This window comes from Balaenoptera ricei, chromosome 11 (genome assembly GCF_028023285.1).
Source record: "Balaenoptera ricei isolate mBalRic1 chromosome 11, mBalRic1.hap2, whole genome shotgun sequence".
Taxonomy (NCBI): domain Eukaryota; kingdom Metazoa; phylum Chordata; class Mammalia; order Artiodactyla; family Balaenopteridae; genus Balaenoptera; species Balaenoptera ricei.
Window position 1 is genome coordinate 71,457,194 of NC_082649.1, and position 14,870 is coordinate 71,472,063.

Consider the following 14,870-nt stretch of genomic DNA (forward strand, 5'->3'; position numbering starts at 1 on the left):
AAAAAAAAAAAAAAAAAAAGAAGTAGGCTTGGGGTCGCAAAACCAGGGTTCAAATCTAAGTGAGCTCTGCTACTTATTGATGGAATCCTTGCACAAATTTCCTCCTAGACAAAATGAGGAATTTTCTCTTCTTCATGGGCTGTAGAGAGCAAATGAAATGCTGCATGTAAGAGTGCTTTGCAAACTATACAATACTTTTATAAATACAATATTTTTTTTAAAAAGAACACCAGAATGTCAAATGTATAGACAGATGAGGAAGAAGAGGACCCAGTGAAATCGGAAGATTTGTTTCCATGATAGTTTGGGAGGTTTTCTCTCTTTCCCAGTGCACCAAAAAGGAGGAATCTTCCCATTTGGTTCTGTCTCTGTTATGGTCTATTCATTCTTCCTCCTTCAGCCTGAGACTCCCCAAGTCAATCCTTAAGTTTTAACACACCTATAATGTACACCTGGTTCTGTGTGCACACCTGGCTTTGGGCAAAATTGTGAAGGAAGCAGAGTTACCGGTAGTGACCCCAGATAGCCCTTTAGGGTATGCTTCCCAAAGCAGGCGTGGGCATCCCACTTCCTGAGAACAGGACCATTTACCTGGGAAATAAAGGGTTTGCTGTGATATTTCCAGGGATGTTGGCATTTCAGGTGGAGGACTAAAGCTTTAAGCTCTGATGATGGAATTTCTGGCATCAGTGAGCTGGGTGGAAACGTGTAGAATTAGATCTTTCTAGTATATCCTTGAAACCATAGTACATAGTCTTCCATCGAGGTGTTAGGCTGGCCTTGTGGTGGAATAATTCTCAGCCCTCAAAGATGTCATAAATTGTATGATCCACATTATAAGTGCTCTGGGATTCCGTGAGATGGATCCAATTGCATTACTTTGTTGAATTTTGTGAGAAACAAGAAGAGAACAGAGGAGAGTAAGCTATTGTGTTCATCCCGTGATAAGTACTAGTGCAATACAAGGGCATTAACATTCCTGATGCTGGCAGAATCTATTCAGAGCCATAGAAAGCTGCAACCAGAAGAAATCTCATGAAAAGCAATTCATCTGTATAGTGCAGGGTCTTCAAACTTTAGCAGGTATCAGAATCACTTGGAGGACTTGTTAAAGCATAGATGGCTGGACCTCACCCAGAAACCCTCCAGAGTTTCTGGTTCAGTAGGTCTGGGGTGAGTTGGAAATTTTGTATTTCTAAGAAGTTCTCAGGTGAAGCTGATGCTGCTCTTGTAGGAAACCTTTGGAAACTGTGGGTCCTGTGCTTTGTAATTTATAAAATGCTCTCCCATAGTGATCTACTATGATCCTCTTACACCCTGTGACCTTGTGAGGCAGGTACTTCACAGATGAAGAAGTAAGTCCAGAAAGACTGATTGCTAAAGTTCACCCAGCTAGTGGCGAGCAGAGCTGGGACTCAGAGCCCCTCACTCTTACGGCCGTTTTTCTAGTTCTAAAGTGTACCACTGAGGAGTTCTAGGACGTTGGCTAAGTGTGACCAAAACGTGACCATCAATTTTCTAACTCTTCCTGTAGGATTCTTTTTATTCACTTTGCCTTCTGCAGTCTGCAGTGAGCTATAATAGTTGGGGAATTTTGGAGATTTGTGAAGAAATAGTTGGAGGAGGAAGCGAAGGGACTAGAGGGAAGAAGTTTCTAAGAAGAAAGGTCTGTGAGTGATGAAAGGGTCCCAGTTAGGCAGGAGCTGGGAAAGGAAGCCAAGGAGAGGCCTGCTGAGGGAAAGGGGAGGGGGAGCAAGCTAGTAGAAAGTTAAGAATCCTGAAAGACCTTTCATAGCACTTAGGCATTTAGCTTCACAGGACAAGGTGTTGGTGTTCTGTCCTTCAGCCACTTGGTTACTCTGCCACATCAAAGTCTAGCCTGTTTCTGATGTAGAGTGTTTGCGAAGCCCCTCCCATCCACCCTGGCATTCTTTGCTATTTACTATTAAAGTAGTGTCAGTCTTTGAAAAATTACGAAGCTCTGGATATGTTTCCCTCTCAGCCCCATGTGTTCCTTGTATTTATCAAAATGGAACACTAACAAATATTTATCCAGTTTTATAGATGTGTTGACGATAAAGACTACCAGGTGCGTCTCCCTGCCATGGTGATTATTTTGCTCAATACATGATTGACTGAGATGTCTTCAGTGTATTATAAACACATATTAAAAATAGCAACCTAAAAAAAAAGATAAAACTGACAAATAGGAAGTTCCATATTTTTGGATGCAATACATTGCCAACCTCGTTATTAGGACACAAAACAGATAATCCTTAGTGACTTATATAACTTTATATAATGATTCTTCTTCAAATAAATGTCTTTTTGGCTCCTACAATTTTTTTTTCATTTATAAAAGTTTTTCAAATTGGAACCCTTTTTTTTAAATTTTTTTTTTTTTTTTTTGGTTCAAATTGGAACCCTTTCAAAAGAAGCTTTGTTTTTTTTTTTTTTTTTTCTGTGTGTATGTCCTAATAACCTAGGACATATAAAGATCTGGCTACTTTATCAAAATTTCAAACTCACGGTCCAATTTCAATTTTTAGCATCCACTTGTGACCATAATCATGAAGCTAAGAAAGGATATTGCATTTTCATGTTGCATTTTTGTCAAACAGAAAATGTTCTTAAATTGGCCCAGTACTCTCTACTTTGCTAATCAAAGGGGATTAAAGGGGTTCAAATCACTCAAGATTTGTTACCACTTATTTCTGTGTGTTATGAAAACAATTTAAAATTAATGAAATAAAGATTCTTAATATTTTTATCATTTCCTACTTAATGTTCCCCCAAAACATTGATTTAAAAGTTGAAAAGACATATAAGTATCAAGAATCTGTGACTTAGATTTTTCTTTAAAGTAGTAAGAAAAGTGAACAGGTCCGCATATATTGTCGGTGCCAGGTCGGAGAGACACTGGTGCCATTTAAGCTTCAGTTTTTGTTTTGCGAATTGAATAAACAACTGCTCTGAAGAAACGAAAGGAAACTATAATGTTTGAACTATAAAATTTCTGACGTTTATTGACTCTCTGGATCTCCCAAACAACTTCCTGTCCTCGTAAATTTGCTCCTGTGCTTGGTCAGATGCAGGCTTGTGTTATTTTTCCATTGCAGCGTGTGAATATACCAGTTTTATTTCCAGCGGTTAGCTGCTTTTAACCTGGACGTGGCTGTGCAGTAGTGCTGACTAAACCCAATGTTGGATGTGCTGTGTGTGTGTGTCCACTGTCACATTCAGTATGTGCCATGGGGCTGCACTTATGTGCATGGGTGTAAATACCTATTTCACTATTATCTCTGTCCTCTACTTTATCTCCTTTGGGGTTGTCAGTATTGACTGTTGAATCTAAATAATAAAGCATGTACAGGAAATTAAAATATGTAAAGCAAAATACAAAAACTATTTAAAAAATCCGACTGCATTCTATTGCTTTGGGACTATATTGAATGACAGAATACTCATGAACGAAAGGAGAGTCATCACAATGGATTGATCTTAATGGGGGCAAAGAGTTAAGTTTTGAGGTCAGGCCATAAAGGTAAGAACTAAGACCAACCAAAGGAAGGGCAGACTCCTGCCAGCACCATTTAAATGGTGCCCTCCCTTCCTTCCTTTCTCTCCTTGCAACTGCGTATACTTAAATTCACATAAGGTATATGATTCAAGTTGATGGTATGTATCAGTGCTTCTACAACATTATTCTATTTTATTTAAAAAAAAATTTATTTATTTTTGGTTGCTTTGGGTCTTCGTTGCTGTGTGCGGGCTTTTTCTAGTTGCGGCGAGCGGGGGCTACTCTTCGTTGTGGTGTGCGTTGTTTCTTATTGCAGTGGCTTCTCGTTGCAGAGCATAGGGTCTAGGCACGTGGGCTTCAGTAGTTGTGGTATGCAGCCTCAGCAGTTGTGGCTCGCGGGCTCTAGAGCCCAGGCTCAGCAGTTGTGGCGCACAGGCTATTTGCTCCATGGCATGTGGGATCTTCCCGGACCAGGGCTCGAACCTGCGTCCCCTGCATTGGCAGGCGGATTCTTCACCACTGCACTACCAGGGAAGTCCCTACAACATTATTTTAAATCTTCGCAATAAATCAATAAGATGGGTGATATTATTCCTGTTTTGTCCCAAGAGAGAAAGTGACTTCCCCAGAGCAACATAGCTAGTAGCTGGCAAGGCCAGGATTTGAACCCAGATCTACCTGGCTCTAAAGTCTAATCTCTCAAATACACCGTATTAGAATGGTAAGAAATCTTAGAGATCATGTTTTATAACCACTTTATTTCACAGATGGGAAATAAGACTTGCCCCCTTTGCTGCTTCCCTCAGTCAGCGTGGATAATGGGGTGTCAACTGTATATACTAGACTTTGCCAGGATTTCCCAACTGGGGAAATGGAGAGGATTTGGTGCATCAGAGAGTGATGGATAAGATTTAAGAATTGGGTCAAGGGGGATGGGAATGAACCAGTTAAAGGAACTGGAATTACATAGCCTGACATGAAACATAAATCTGGCTCTTCAAGTGAATAGTTAGTTGATGAAGGATAAAGACCAGCTGGGCTCTACTTTCCATGTGCCAACGCAAGAAGAAAGGCCTGTGTATTTTGCTGGGTGGGGGTATAAGTCAGTTGTAATCAAGAAGTCCTGATGGGGGTGGGGTGTTGGGAGGAGGGTGGCTAGTTAGAATAGTGGGATAGGGGACCCTCCCCCCAACCTGCCAGGCTGGAAGCTGCCTTCTGCAGGTCTTTATGTTTTCCTCCCCAAGTTAAGAATAGCATTGCCCCTCTCAATAGCTATAGTTAAAAAGTAACATATTCTTAATTGACCCATCAGAACTTCCTGCACCTACAAATGTTTCTACTCTCTGATCCATCCTGCCCACTGGGGTTAGAGCTATTTTCATGAAGCACAACTCTGATACCAGTTCTCTGCCCAAAGATGGTCCCAGAATAGCTGTTTTCAAAGCGTGGTCGATGAAACCCCAGAGGTAAGGTTGCCAGTTGCAGCAAATAAAAATATAGGATACCCAATTAAGTTTGAATTTCAAATAATCAACAGAAAATTTTTTAGTATATCTATGTCCCAGGCAATATTTGAGCATCCTGTATTTAATCTAGTAACTCCTACCTGGGGGACCTTAAGATCCTTTTCAAGGGGTCTTTGAGGTCAAAACTATTTTCACAGGACCACTAAAACTTCTTCGCTGTTTCCACTGTGTTGACATTTGCACTGATGGTGCGAAATCAACAGTAGTTAAAAGTGCTGGTGTCTTAGCATGAATCAGGGCAGTGACACCAAAGTGTACTGGTGGACGTCATGTGATGCACAGTCTCTGTCATGTGCTCACAGTAAAAAAAAAAAGCCAGTTTTACTTAAGAATCTCCTTGATGAAGCAGTAAAAATGATTAGTTTTATTAAATCTCAATCCTTGTGTAGATGTCTTCTTAATATTCTGGGTGACATATTGGGATGTATGTATAAAACATTACTGCTGCATACAATGGTTGTCTCACTTGTGTGATGGTTTGAGGTGCAAAGCTGAATGGTTGCTTTTTTCATGGAACACCACTTTTACGGACAAACTTTGGTTATTGAGACCTAAGTATTTGGCAGATGTTTTCTTGAAAATGAATAAAGTGAGCCAGTCACCTCCAAGAAAAAACTTGACAGTGTTTGTGCCAATTATAAAATTTGAGCTTTCAAGTGAAAATTAGAATTTTGAAAAACTTCTGTCTACCACTGAGAGCTTGACAACTTCCCAATGCTCAAAGACTTTCTGATGAGCTTGGTGGTGATAACAATGAATGTGGGGTTTTTTTTTTTTTTGATACTATAATGAAACATGTCAATATTTGGAAAATCTGTGTAACTCAGTGAGTCAAAATATTCCAAATGACCAATGCATGATATTACCAAATTCTGCATCGGTAGAAAGATCCATTCACAGTGCAATATAAACTGAGTGATTTTAATGTAACAGTGTATAAAAAGTTTGCACTGTTATGGTTTTAAATTCCACATTTCAACTAACCTTTAAAAGTCCAGTTTTGGTGTCATACCAAAGAAGAGTATCCATAATTATCTGAAAAAGCTATTAAAATGGTCCTCCCTTTTTCAAATTCATATTTGTGTCAGGCTGGATATTCGTCCTTTATTTCAACACAATCTATCACTACAGATTGAACGCTGAAGGAGATAAGAGAATCTAGCTGTCTTCTTTTTCAGCCAGACAGTAAAGAGATTTGCAGAAATATAAAAGAATGCCATTCTTCTCATTATTTTGTTTTGGAAACTAGAGTTACGTTCCTTTAAAAAATTATGTTAACATGTAATGGGCTTATTACTATTTTAAAGTGAACTATAAATGATATTTAAAATGTTCTCTGTTTGAATTTTGCATATGGTGAATATCAAGTGAGACCATCTACATGGCAAAAGCTCTTTGGGGTCTACCATAATTTTTTTTTTTTTTAATTATTTATTTATTTATTTTTATTTTTGGCTGTGTTGGGTCTTCGTTTCTGTGCGAGGGCTTTCTCTAGTTGTGGCGAGTGGGGGCCACTCTTCATCGCGGTGCGCGGGCCTCTCATTATCGTGGCCTCTCTTGTTGCGGAGCACAGGCTCCAGACGCGCAGGCTCAGCAATTGTGGCTTATGGGCCCAGTCGCTCCGCAGCATGTGGGATCTTCCCAGACCAGGGCTCGAACCCGTGTCCCCTGCATTGGCAGGCAGATTCTCAACCACTGCGCCACCAGGGAAGCCCGTACCATAATTTTTAAAAAAAATATTTATTTACTTATTTATTTAGGCTGTGCCGGGTCTTAGTTGTGGCACACAGGATCTTTGTTGTGGCATGCATGCGTGATCTAGTTCCCCGACCAGGGATTGAACCTGGGCCCCTTGCATTGGGAGTGCGGAGTCTTACCCACTGGGCCACCAGGCGAGTCCCTACCATAATTTTTAAGAGTGTGAAGGGATTCTGAGACCAAAAAGCTTGAGAATCACTGGCCTACAGGACAACACCTAAACTGGTGAACCAGATATTAGGGATTCCTGCCATTCTACTCCAACCTGCCTTTGCCACCTCACTTATCACGACTGTCTCTGAAGTAACCACAGGTTCCAGCCTAACCACCTACTTACTGATTTCTGCACGTGTTCTGCACTTGTCTGCCTGACTCTGTGCATGCCATTCCTCTACCTGGAACACATGTCCACACCCTCTTTATCCACCTGTCTGGTGGTTAGTGGGTCAGAGCTACCTCCTTAGGGCCTGAGGATGGAGAGACTCATTTAGACCCAACGTCACAATCTGTTTATGGCTATACTGTGCATATAGCCTTCAGGATCTGTTTATTTGTCTTCCTTAATTAGAATTCCTGGAGTGCAAAGGACCCAATTTTTCCCTCTGTTTATATTTTTTCCCATCTAAAGGCCAAGTGTCCTGCCATAAACTTTATGGGATTTTTGTAAATATTAGCTGACAATTTCTACCGATATCTGTGGGCTTTTATGATCCTGTGCAGATTAACCAGAGTATTTAGTGCCTGCTGTGAGCAGAACACTTGGCAGTGGGGGAAAAGGGGCTAAGGAGGTGATCCTTGCTTAAGGACCTGAACTGTGCTTGGAGAGACAGGATTTATAGCCAAAAAGCAATCAAACAAGACACAAGAAGGTATGTAATCAAAGGAATAACCAGGTGCTGTAGGCCTTTAGGGAAGGGGAGATGGGAGCCAGGGCACACGCGTGTTTGCGGTCGCTGGAGAAATCTGAGCAGGCTCCTGGGAGGAGGCAAAGGCTTGTTGGGGACTCGTTAAATAGGAAGGGTTTAGTTAGAGGCCAGCAAGGCAGGATTTTGGGTCAGCAAATAAACACAAGCCAGGGCAGAGTCAGGAATGAGCACAGCATGTTCACGGCCTAATGAGGAGGCTGCTGACCATGGTGAAGGTGAATGGTGTGAAATGATAAGGTTGAAAGCTGGTTAGAGGAGTTTAGATTGGACTTGGAAGGAAGGAAGAACCAGCTTTTTTTTTTTTTTTTTTTTTTTGGTTAGGTAAGTGACATGGTGTTTTTTGAGCCAAAGATGGGCTATTTGTGGGAGGAGGAATGGAGATGGGGCATCTAGTTAATGGCCCAGGGGTGTGAGGTGGTGAGGTTCTGGACTGGGGTATCAGCAAGGTTTTTGGAATGAAATTCACGCAGGTCACCACGTCTAGAATGCCAGCGTGGAGCCTTTAAATGGCAGTGTTTTATATATGAAGGCCTAGGGATTAAAACTCCACAGTAGTGTGTTAGTGACATAATTGGGTCTTATCATGTGTGGCTGATTTAGAGGTGAAATCTTTTATTCTAGCCTTTCCTCATGTTTTATTGTTTCAGCTACTAAATAATTGTGTGTGGTTTTGGGCAATTTACTTAACTCCTCGGTGTCTTGGTTTTGTCATCTGTAAAATGAGGGCATTAATAGTTTAATAGTACCTGTCTCATAGCCTCGTTATGAGAATTACATGAGGTAATACATGTAAAGTGCCTATTTTTGCGCCTGACACATAGGAGGCCTTTAAAAAATATTAGCTATTATTATTTATTTATTCAGTAATTCACATTATCATGGGAATATAAGTATCTAAATTACCCAGTGGGCCAAAGCATTCAGTGCTAAGCTGAATGAAGGCCCTCAAAAAAAGAAAAAAAAAAAAAAGCTTCCTGGAGACACGGCAAAGATGGGATTCAGAAGCTGGGATGGAAAAATGTTAAAAATTCTAATTCCATAAACTCATTAAGATCTAAAGTGTAACACTGGGAGACCCAAGTCACAATTTAATCTTGTCACTTCTCAGCTTAAACACCTTCACTGGCTCCCACTGCAGAAAAGATAAATCTGGTCTTTTCAGCAAGCCAGCAAGCCCTCCTTCACTGACGTTTCGTTGGCCATCACAGCCTTCCTTCCCCAGCCCAGCGGCCTGCGCCTCAGCTGCTCTGCACTCCTGCTAATCTTCAAACACATCCTATCCTGCACTGCAGTCTCCCTTGCCTTCACTCTTTCCCCCAAAGCTCATTCCTCTTACCCCATTTATACACTATAAAATTAATCACCTGTTTTTAATAGACTTTATTTTTAAGGGCATTTTTAGGTTTACAGAAAGATTGCATAGAAAGTAGAGTTCCCATAAACTCTCTCCCCCAACAGTTTCTCCTTTCATTAACATCTTGCATTAGTGTGGTCCATTTGTTACAACTGATAAACCAGTATTGATACATTATTCTTAACTAAAGTCCATAGTTTACACTAGGCTTCACTCTTTGTGTTGTACACTACTATGGGTTTTGACAAATGCATAAGAATAATGTCCTATAGCCACCATTACAGTATCATACAGAATAGCTTCATTGCCCTAAAATCACCCTGTCCTCCACCTACTTATCGCTCCCTCTTCCCCTCCCTGTCAGTTTTTAAGAATCAGTTAAAATGCCATCTCTTTTGTGAAAATATCTCAGAATCCCTCCATTATGAATCTCTTTGATGCTTGCATAGCACTTTCTTCATACCTGTTATAGCACCTGTTCTTAACGGGTGCCTTGTGAATGCTGGCTGAATTGTGAGCAAATATTAGGGCGGGATTTTGCAGAACAGGTCTCAAGAGGCAAAGCTTTAGACCTAGAGTTCTGAAAGCGACAAGTGTACTTGTGAATTTTAAACATGCTTCAGGACTCAGGGGTCCATGGATGGGAAACTCTCTGAAGGGAACCGGCTTCTGTCCCTTCAGATTTGGGCTCAGAATCAGCCTCGGGTGAGGTGGCCCAGGCCAGCTTTATAAATATTACTAACTAGGCCTCAGGGCTCTTTCCTTGCCTCTCCTCCCCTCCAAAAACAAAGCAAAAAAGGAAAAGGACAAGGAAGTTGGTTGTTTCCATCCATCTAGTCCCGGTGCCCCTCTCTGGAAGACCCCTGGAACGTCTGTTTGGTACCCCCCTCTCTCTCCCTAGATGGCTCCCAACAATTGAGGGTGCCCAGCGTGCCTTCTTTGGCCAAGGAGCACCTTCCCTTAATTTCCTAGTTCACGCTGAGCTTTTTGCTTTATTTTCGCTTTAAAGACTTTGTTCTCAAACATTCTAAAACGCTGTAGGAACATGCAGATCAGAAAAGCAAATAAATCGAATCTTGTGAAGTAACAAAGCAGACGTCCTTATTCAACAACCAGCACAACGCTAAATGGGAAATATCAGTCATGCACTAGAGACAGTAGATTCCCCTCCAGACGGGAACTGCCGTTTGCAAAAACCCCCACCCCCAAAAATGAGGCAGTGAAGGTACCGTAAAACAAACTCCTCTCCTCAGCTCCCAAACGGGAGTCTGCAGTTTCTAGCAGCACTGCCTGTTCTTTTACGCGACACAAGCAGTTTGCAAGACCTCGGGCTTTTACTTCCCAGTACCTGCCTCCTAACACAAGTGGGGGTGGAGAAGGAGGGAGGGAGTGGGAAAGAGAGCTGTCTTCCCCCTCCCCCAACCATCTTAAAGCCCACAGCGGCGCCAGACCCAGCGCTGGGCGGGGTGGGATGAGGGACACTCTGGAAACCAGGTTAGATCTAAAGGTGCTGTTACCTGGGGCGGCGAGTGCTCTCCAGACAGCCGGGCTCCCCCATCCCCCCGCAATCGGAAAGGGCCGAGGAAAAGTGGGGGGCGGGGGCTCCAGTCCGGCTCCGGAGCGGTTTGGGAGCCGGGCAGAGCTCCTCGCCAACCGAGCGACAACCGCCCGCCGGCACCTGTGCTCCCAGGGGGCGGGGCCTCCTCCAGGTGTGCTCCGGGGGAGGACGACGCCGACAGCCGAGGCCAGCCGCGGGAGCCTAAGCGTCCCCCGGCCCCCGCCCCGAAGAAATGCCGGGGGAGGAGCGGTTAATCCGCACCCGGCCTCGGCGGGATCCGCGGGCCCCGCCGGGGGGAAGGGGAGAGCACGCCGCGGTACCGAGGGGGTTAAGCGGGAGGCCCGCGGCTGGAGCGCGCTTAACCCTTCGGCGCCCGCGGGTCTGCCGAGCCTGGCCGGGGTGGCGGGCCCCCGAGTCCCACGCGGCGGCTACCCCGACCGCGCGGGCCGTGCTGGGGGAGCCGCGGGTCGGCCTCCGATCGCCGGGGCGCGGCGCGGCCCGTGGGAGGCCCGGGGCGGGCGGGGGGAGGGAGGGGGACGCGGCGGCGGGCGCGCAGCGTCGCCAGGGCGAAGCCGGCGTGCGGCGCGGCGCGGCGGGCGCGGAGCGAGCGAGCGAGCGCCTCCGTCCCCGGATGTGAGCTCCGGCTGCCCGCGGTCGCGAGCCAGGGGCGGCGCGGGCGGCGGCGGCGGCGGCGGGCACCGGGCACCGGGCACCGCGGCGGGCAAGCGGGCGGGCATGGGGGGCGCGCCGAGCGGCCCCGGCGGCCGGGCCGGCATCCTCGCGGCGTCCCTCCGCTAGAGGGGGGGGACCAAGCCAATTCTCCTTTGCAGCAAAAAATTACATGTATATATTATCAAGATAATATATACATCCGATCTTATTTTTTAAAAAAAGTTTATTTTGCTCCGATTTTGAAAAAGAGGGAGCGTGGGTGGCCAGCGGTTTTTATAAATTATTCTTATTTTCTGTTATCTGTCCCCGTCCCTCCCCACCCCCTGCTGAAGCTTGAATAAGGGCAGGGATCGCGGCTCCTACCTATCGGTCACCCCCTTACCCGTTCCTCCCCCGCCCCAACGCCTAGCACAGTGCCCTGCACACAGTAGGCGCTCAATAAATGTTCGTGGATGATGATGATGATGATGATGAAAAAAATGCAGCATCAACGGCAGCAGCAAGCGGACCACGCGAACGGTGAGCAGCCAGAGCCTGGGCACCCGCTGCCAAATCTAATCCTTGTCGTGGTCCTCCTCTTCCCACCCCCCTCTGCCTTCTCACCCCCCTCCCATCTCTGATGCGCTGGTGGGTTGAGGGGGTTGGAGAGGATGCTTCTAGCTCGGTGTCGTCTACATAGAAAGGGGAGATGCGTGACAGCCACTCCGTTCTCCCCTTCAGGCCTTGAATGTCAGAGCTAATTCTGCATTTGTGGGGTGGGGGCGGCCGTGGAGTCCGTGGAGTACTGTGCCGCCGGAGGGGCGGCGAGCCGAGGTGATTCGGCTTCAGTGTCCTCGGGCTCAACTTTCCTCCAACGCTCCCGAGCGATGGAAAGGGGGTGGCCATGAGTCTTCAGCCGGAGCCCCCTTTCCAGCCTCTTCATCTCCTTCCCCGGCCCCTGGTTAATTAGGAAGGTCTCTGGTGGCATCCGGAAAATTCTAGGATTGCCAGGTTTCAACCTTCTTGCCGGTGGGTGAAGAATCCCCCTACCCTTGAGAGGGAGGCTGGGTCTCGGAGTCGCCGGCCAGGGGGTCGGGTGGAACGCGTATTCCCGCTCGCAGCGCCGCTGTGCACACGTCGGTAACCTAGCAATGCCCGGAGAGTCGCTGCCGCTGTGAGGCTCTGCGCCCCAGCCCGGCCACGTGCAGTTACCATGCCGGCCCGGCTGGGTCGAGGGAAGGGGGCGCAGCTCCTGGCCAGCCCTCTTCACTCCTGCTTGGAGGTCACTGGAGTCCCTCACAACCCTCCATGGGCTCGCAGCCTTCCCGCTGAGCGCTCCCCAAGGGAAGACTTGGGGCGACTCCTCCCCTGGCTCAGACCGTCTGCTGCCCAACCCCGCGGCCCCCTCTCAGGCTGCTGGCCAGGCAGACGTGTGCTCGCTTTGACTCTTCCTTGCTTTTTACTGAGCAAGAATTGGTTTTGCAAATGCCCATCCCTCTACCTCTGCCACCACGCTCCCTTTGACTTCTGTCTCAGTAAGGAGGTTGTGACCAGAGGCAGGCAGGTGCTGGGGTGACCTGCCTGGGTCTTGGCCTGACCCCAGGCTGGAGAGGGCTTTGCACATGGAACACCCTTGGGGTTCTACCCTGTGTACACTTGGATACCAGCCTACACTGAGGTGATTCCTGTTTAGGCCTTGAGGGCCCCTGGCATAACCCAGCCTGTCTATCCTAGGTGTAAGGGTGCAGGCTGCCTGCCTTGTCTGTTTCTTTGGATGCTGGCTTGGCTGCTGCAGCTGCAATTTAAAATGCAAAAAAGCCCTAAAGATGTTTTCTGTTTTCCAAAGACTGTGGAGGAAATGAGTACCAAGCATCATGAATTTTCATTTGCAGGAAGTGTCAGTGCATAATCTAGGTATTGGTTATGGGGCTTTTGGTATTGCCCTGGTGCCAGTGGAGGATTTTTTTTTCCATGCTGAAAAAAATGCATTTGTGGCTATGGAAAGATGTTGGAGTAACACCCTGAAAATGATTAAGACTGCTGAATTATTGCCACTGCTTTTTTTTTTTTTTGTGATGGTAGTTATTTTGAAGAAAAGCTGTTGTATGTATCTGTTAACTCATTAGAGATACATGGGTTTTAAAAGTCAGAAAAGATTTGAAATAAATGTGGAAATGACCTCAGTTTGTCTGAAGGAATGCACTGAAAGACTCCTTGTGAAGACACGGATGTAGGGAGTTACTAACCCATTGGGCGTGATGCAGCAGTGGTCCTGTGTTACTGACACTTTGGGCAGGGCTTGTGGACTTTTCTTGCTACTCTTGCTGACCAAACCCTGCTTCTGAAAAATAGAACATGAGGTTTCAAATGGAAACATGGGGATGATTTCCCTACTGTTCTTGATGGGAAACCACTTTAGCTTTCTTCTGACACTGGATTCTCATTGTTTTGTTTTGTTTTTTAATTTTCCTTTTTCTCCTTCTTCCCAGAGGCAAACTATGCAAGAGGCACCAGGCTCCCTCTTTCTGGTGAAGGACCAACTTCTCAGCCGAATAGCTCCAAGCAAACTGTCCTGTCTTGGCAAGCCGCGATCGACGCTGCTAGACAGGCCAAGGCTGCCCAAACTATGAGCACCTCTGCGCCCGCACCTGTAGGATCTCTCTCCCAAAGAAAACGTCAGCAATACGCCAAGAGCAAAAAACAGGGTAACTCGTCCAACAGCCGACCTGCCCGCGCCCTTTTCTGTTTGTCACTCAATAACCCCATCCGAAGAGCCTGCATTAGTATAGTGGAATGGAAGTATCCTTTTTTGGGGGAAGGCTTTCTCGTTTTCTCTTTTACCATCTGTTCTTTAAAAGAATTTGCTTTCTGAAATGGCACTTACAAAGTGATAGCATTTTGGAATGTGAGCAGCAGCAGAAGTTGTGTGTAGAGGGTTTCATGGTATATAATTTCCTATCTCCTCTGGGTGCAGAGGGGTATCTCTCTGGGTAGGTATAGGCTACTCTGTGTGTGTGTGTGTGTGTGTGTGTGTGTGTAGTGGGGGAGGGAGTGACAACCTGAAACTTCAAAGTGGTAGATAATTAAAATATGAAATTAACCTTTGGTCATTTGACACTAGATGGTTAGTTTAAATGCACCATTGTTTTTTGGCAGTGGTATGCATTGAACCTATTGCAAATAAGGTATGCTGATTAAAAAAAAAAACTGTACTAGAAATAAATACATTTTTGACCTTTAGTGGAGTCTTCTCATTTTGAGGTTTGGAATTTGCTTCGGAAACTCCAATTAATGCTAAGATGGCTTGTAGATCTGACATTTGGTGAGTCTGATTGTTCAGGTAGCTACAAATATGTACACTTGCTTCACAGGGAGGGAGCAATTTGCTCATCAATGCTATGACTTCCTGGAATTTCCTTTTGACAAGTTCCAAAACAGCATTTGAAACGTGAGCGTGAGGGAGCATGTGAAGGGAGAGGTTTGTGTGTGCCTCTTCTTTCAGCGCCCGTGTGGGTTAGAGCACAGCCCTCTCAGTGGAGGAATTTGCAGTTGCTGCCTTTATAAAAAAATTCTGTCT

General features: G+C 45.7%; 1 protein-coding gene across 1 annotated transcript in view; it reads left to right on the plus strand.

The window, feature by feature from the left end:
* The first annotated feature begins 10,918 nt into the window (after positions 1-10,918).
* Positions 10,919-14,870, plus strand: part of CACNA1D (calcium voltage-gated channel subunit alpha1 D) — a 320,181-nt gene continuing 316,229 nt past the window's right edge. Inside the window, exons 1-3 of the mRNA XM_059939925.1 lie at positions 10,919-10,958; positions 11,647-11,833; positions 13,783-14,092. Coding sequence (XP_059795908.1) covers positions 11,767-11,833; positions 13,783-14,092 — 377 coding nt within the window. The 5' untranslated portion in view covers positions 10,919-10,958; positions 11,647-11,766. The remainder of the gene's footprint in view (positions 10,959-11,646; positions 11,834-13,782; positions 14,093-14,870) is intronic.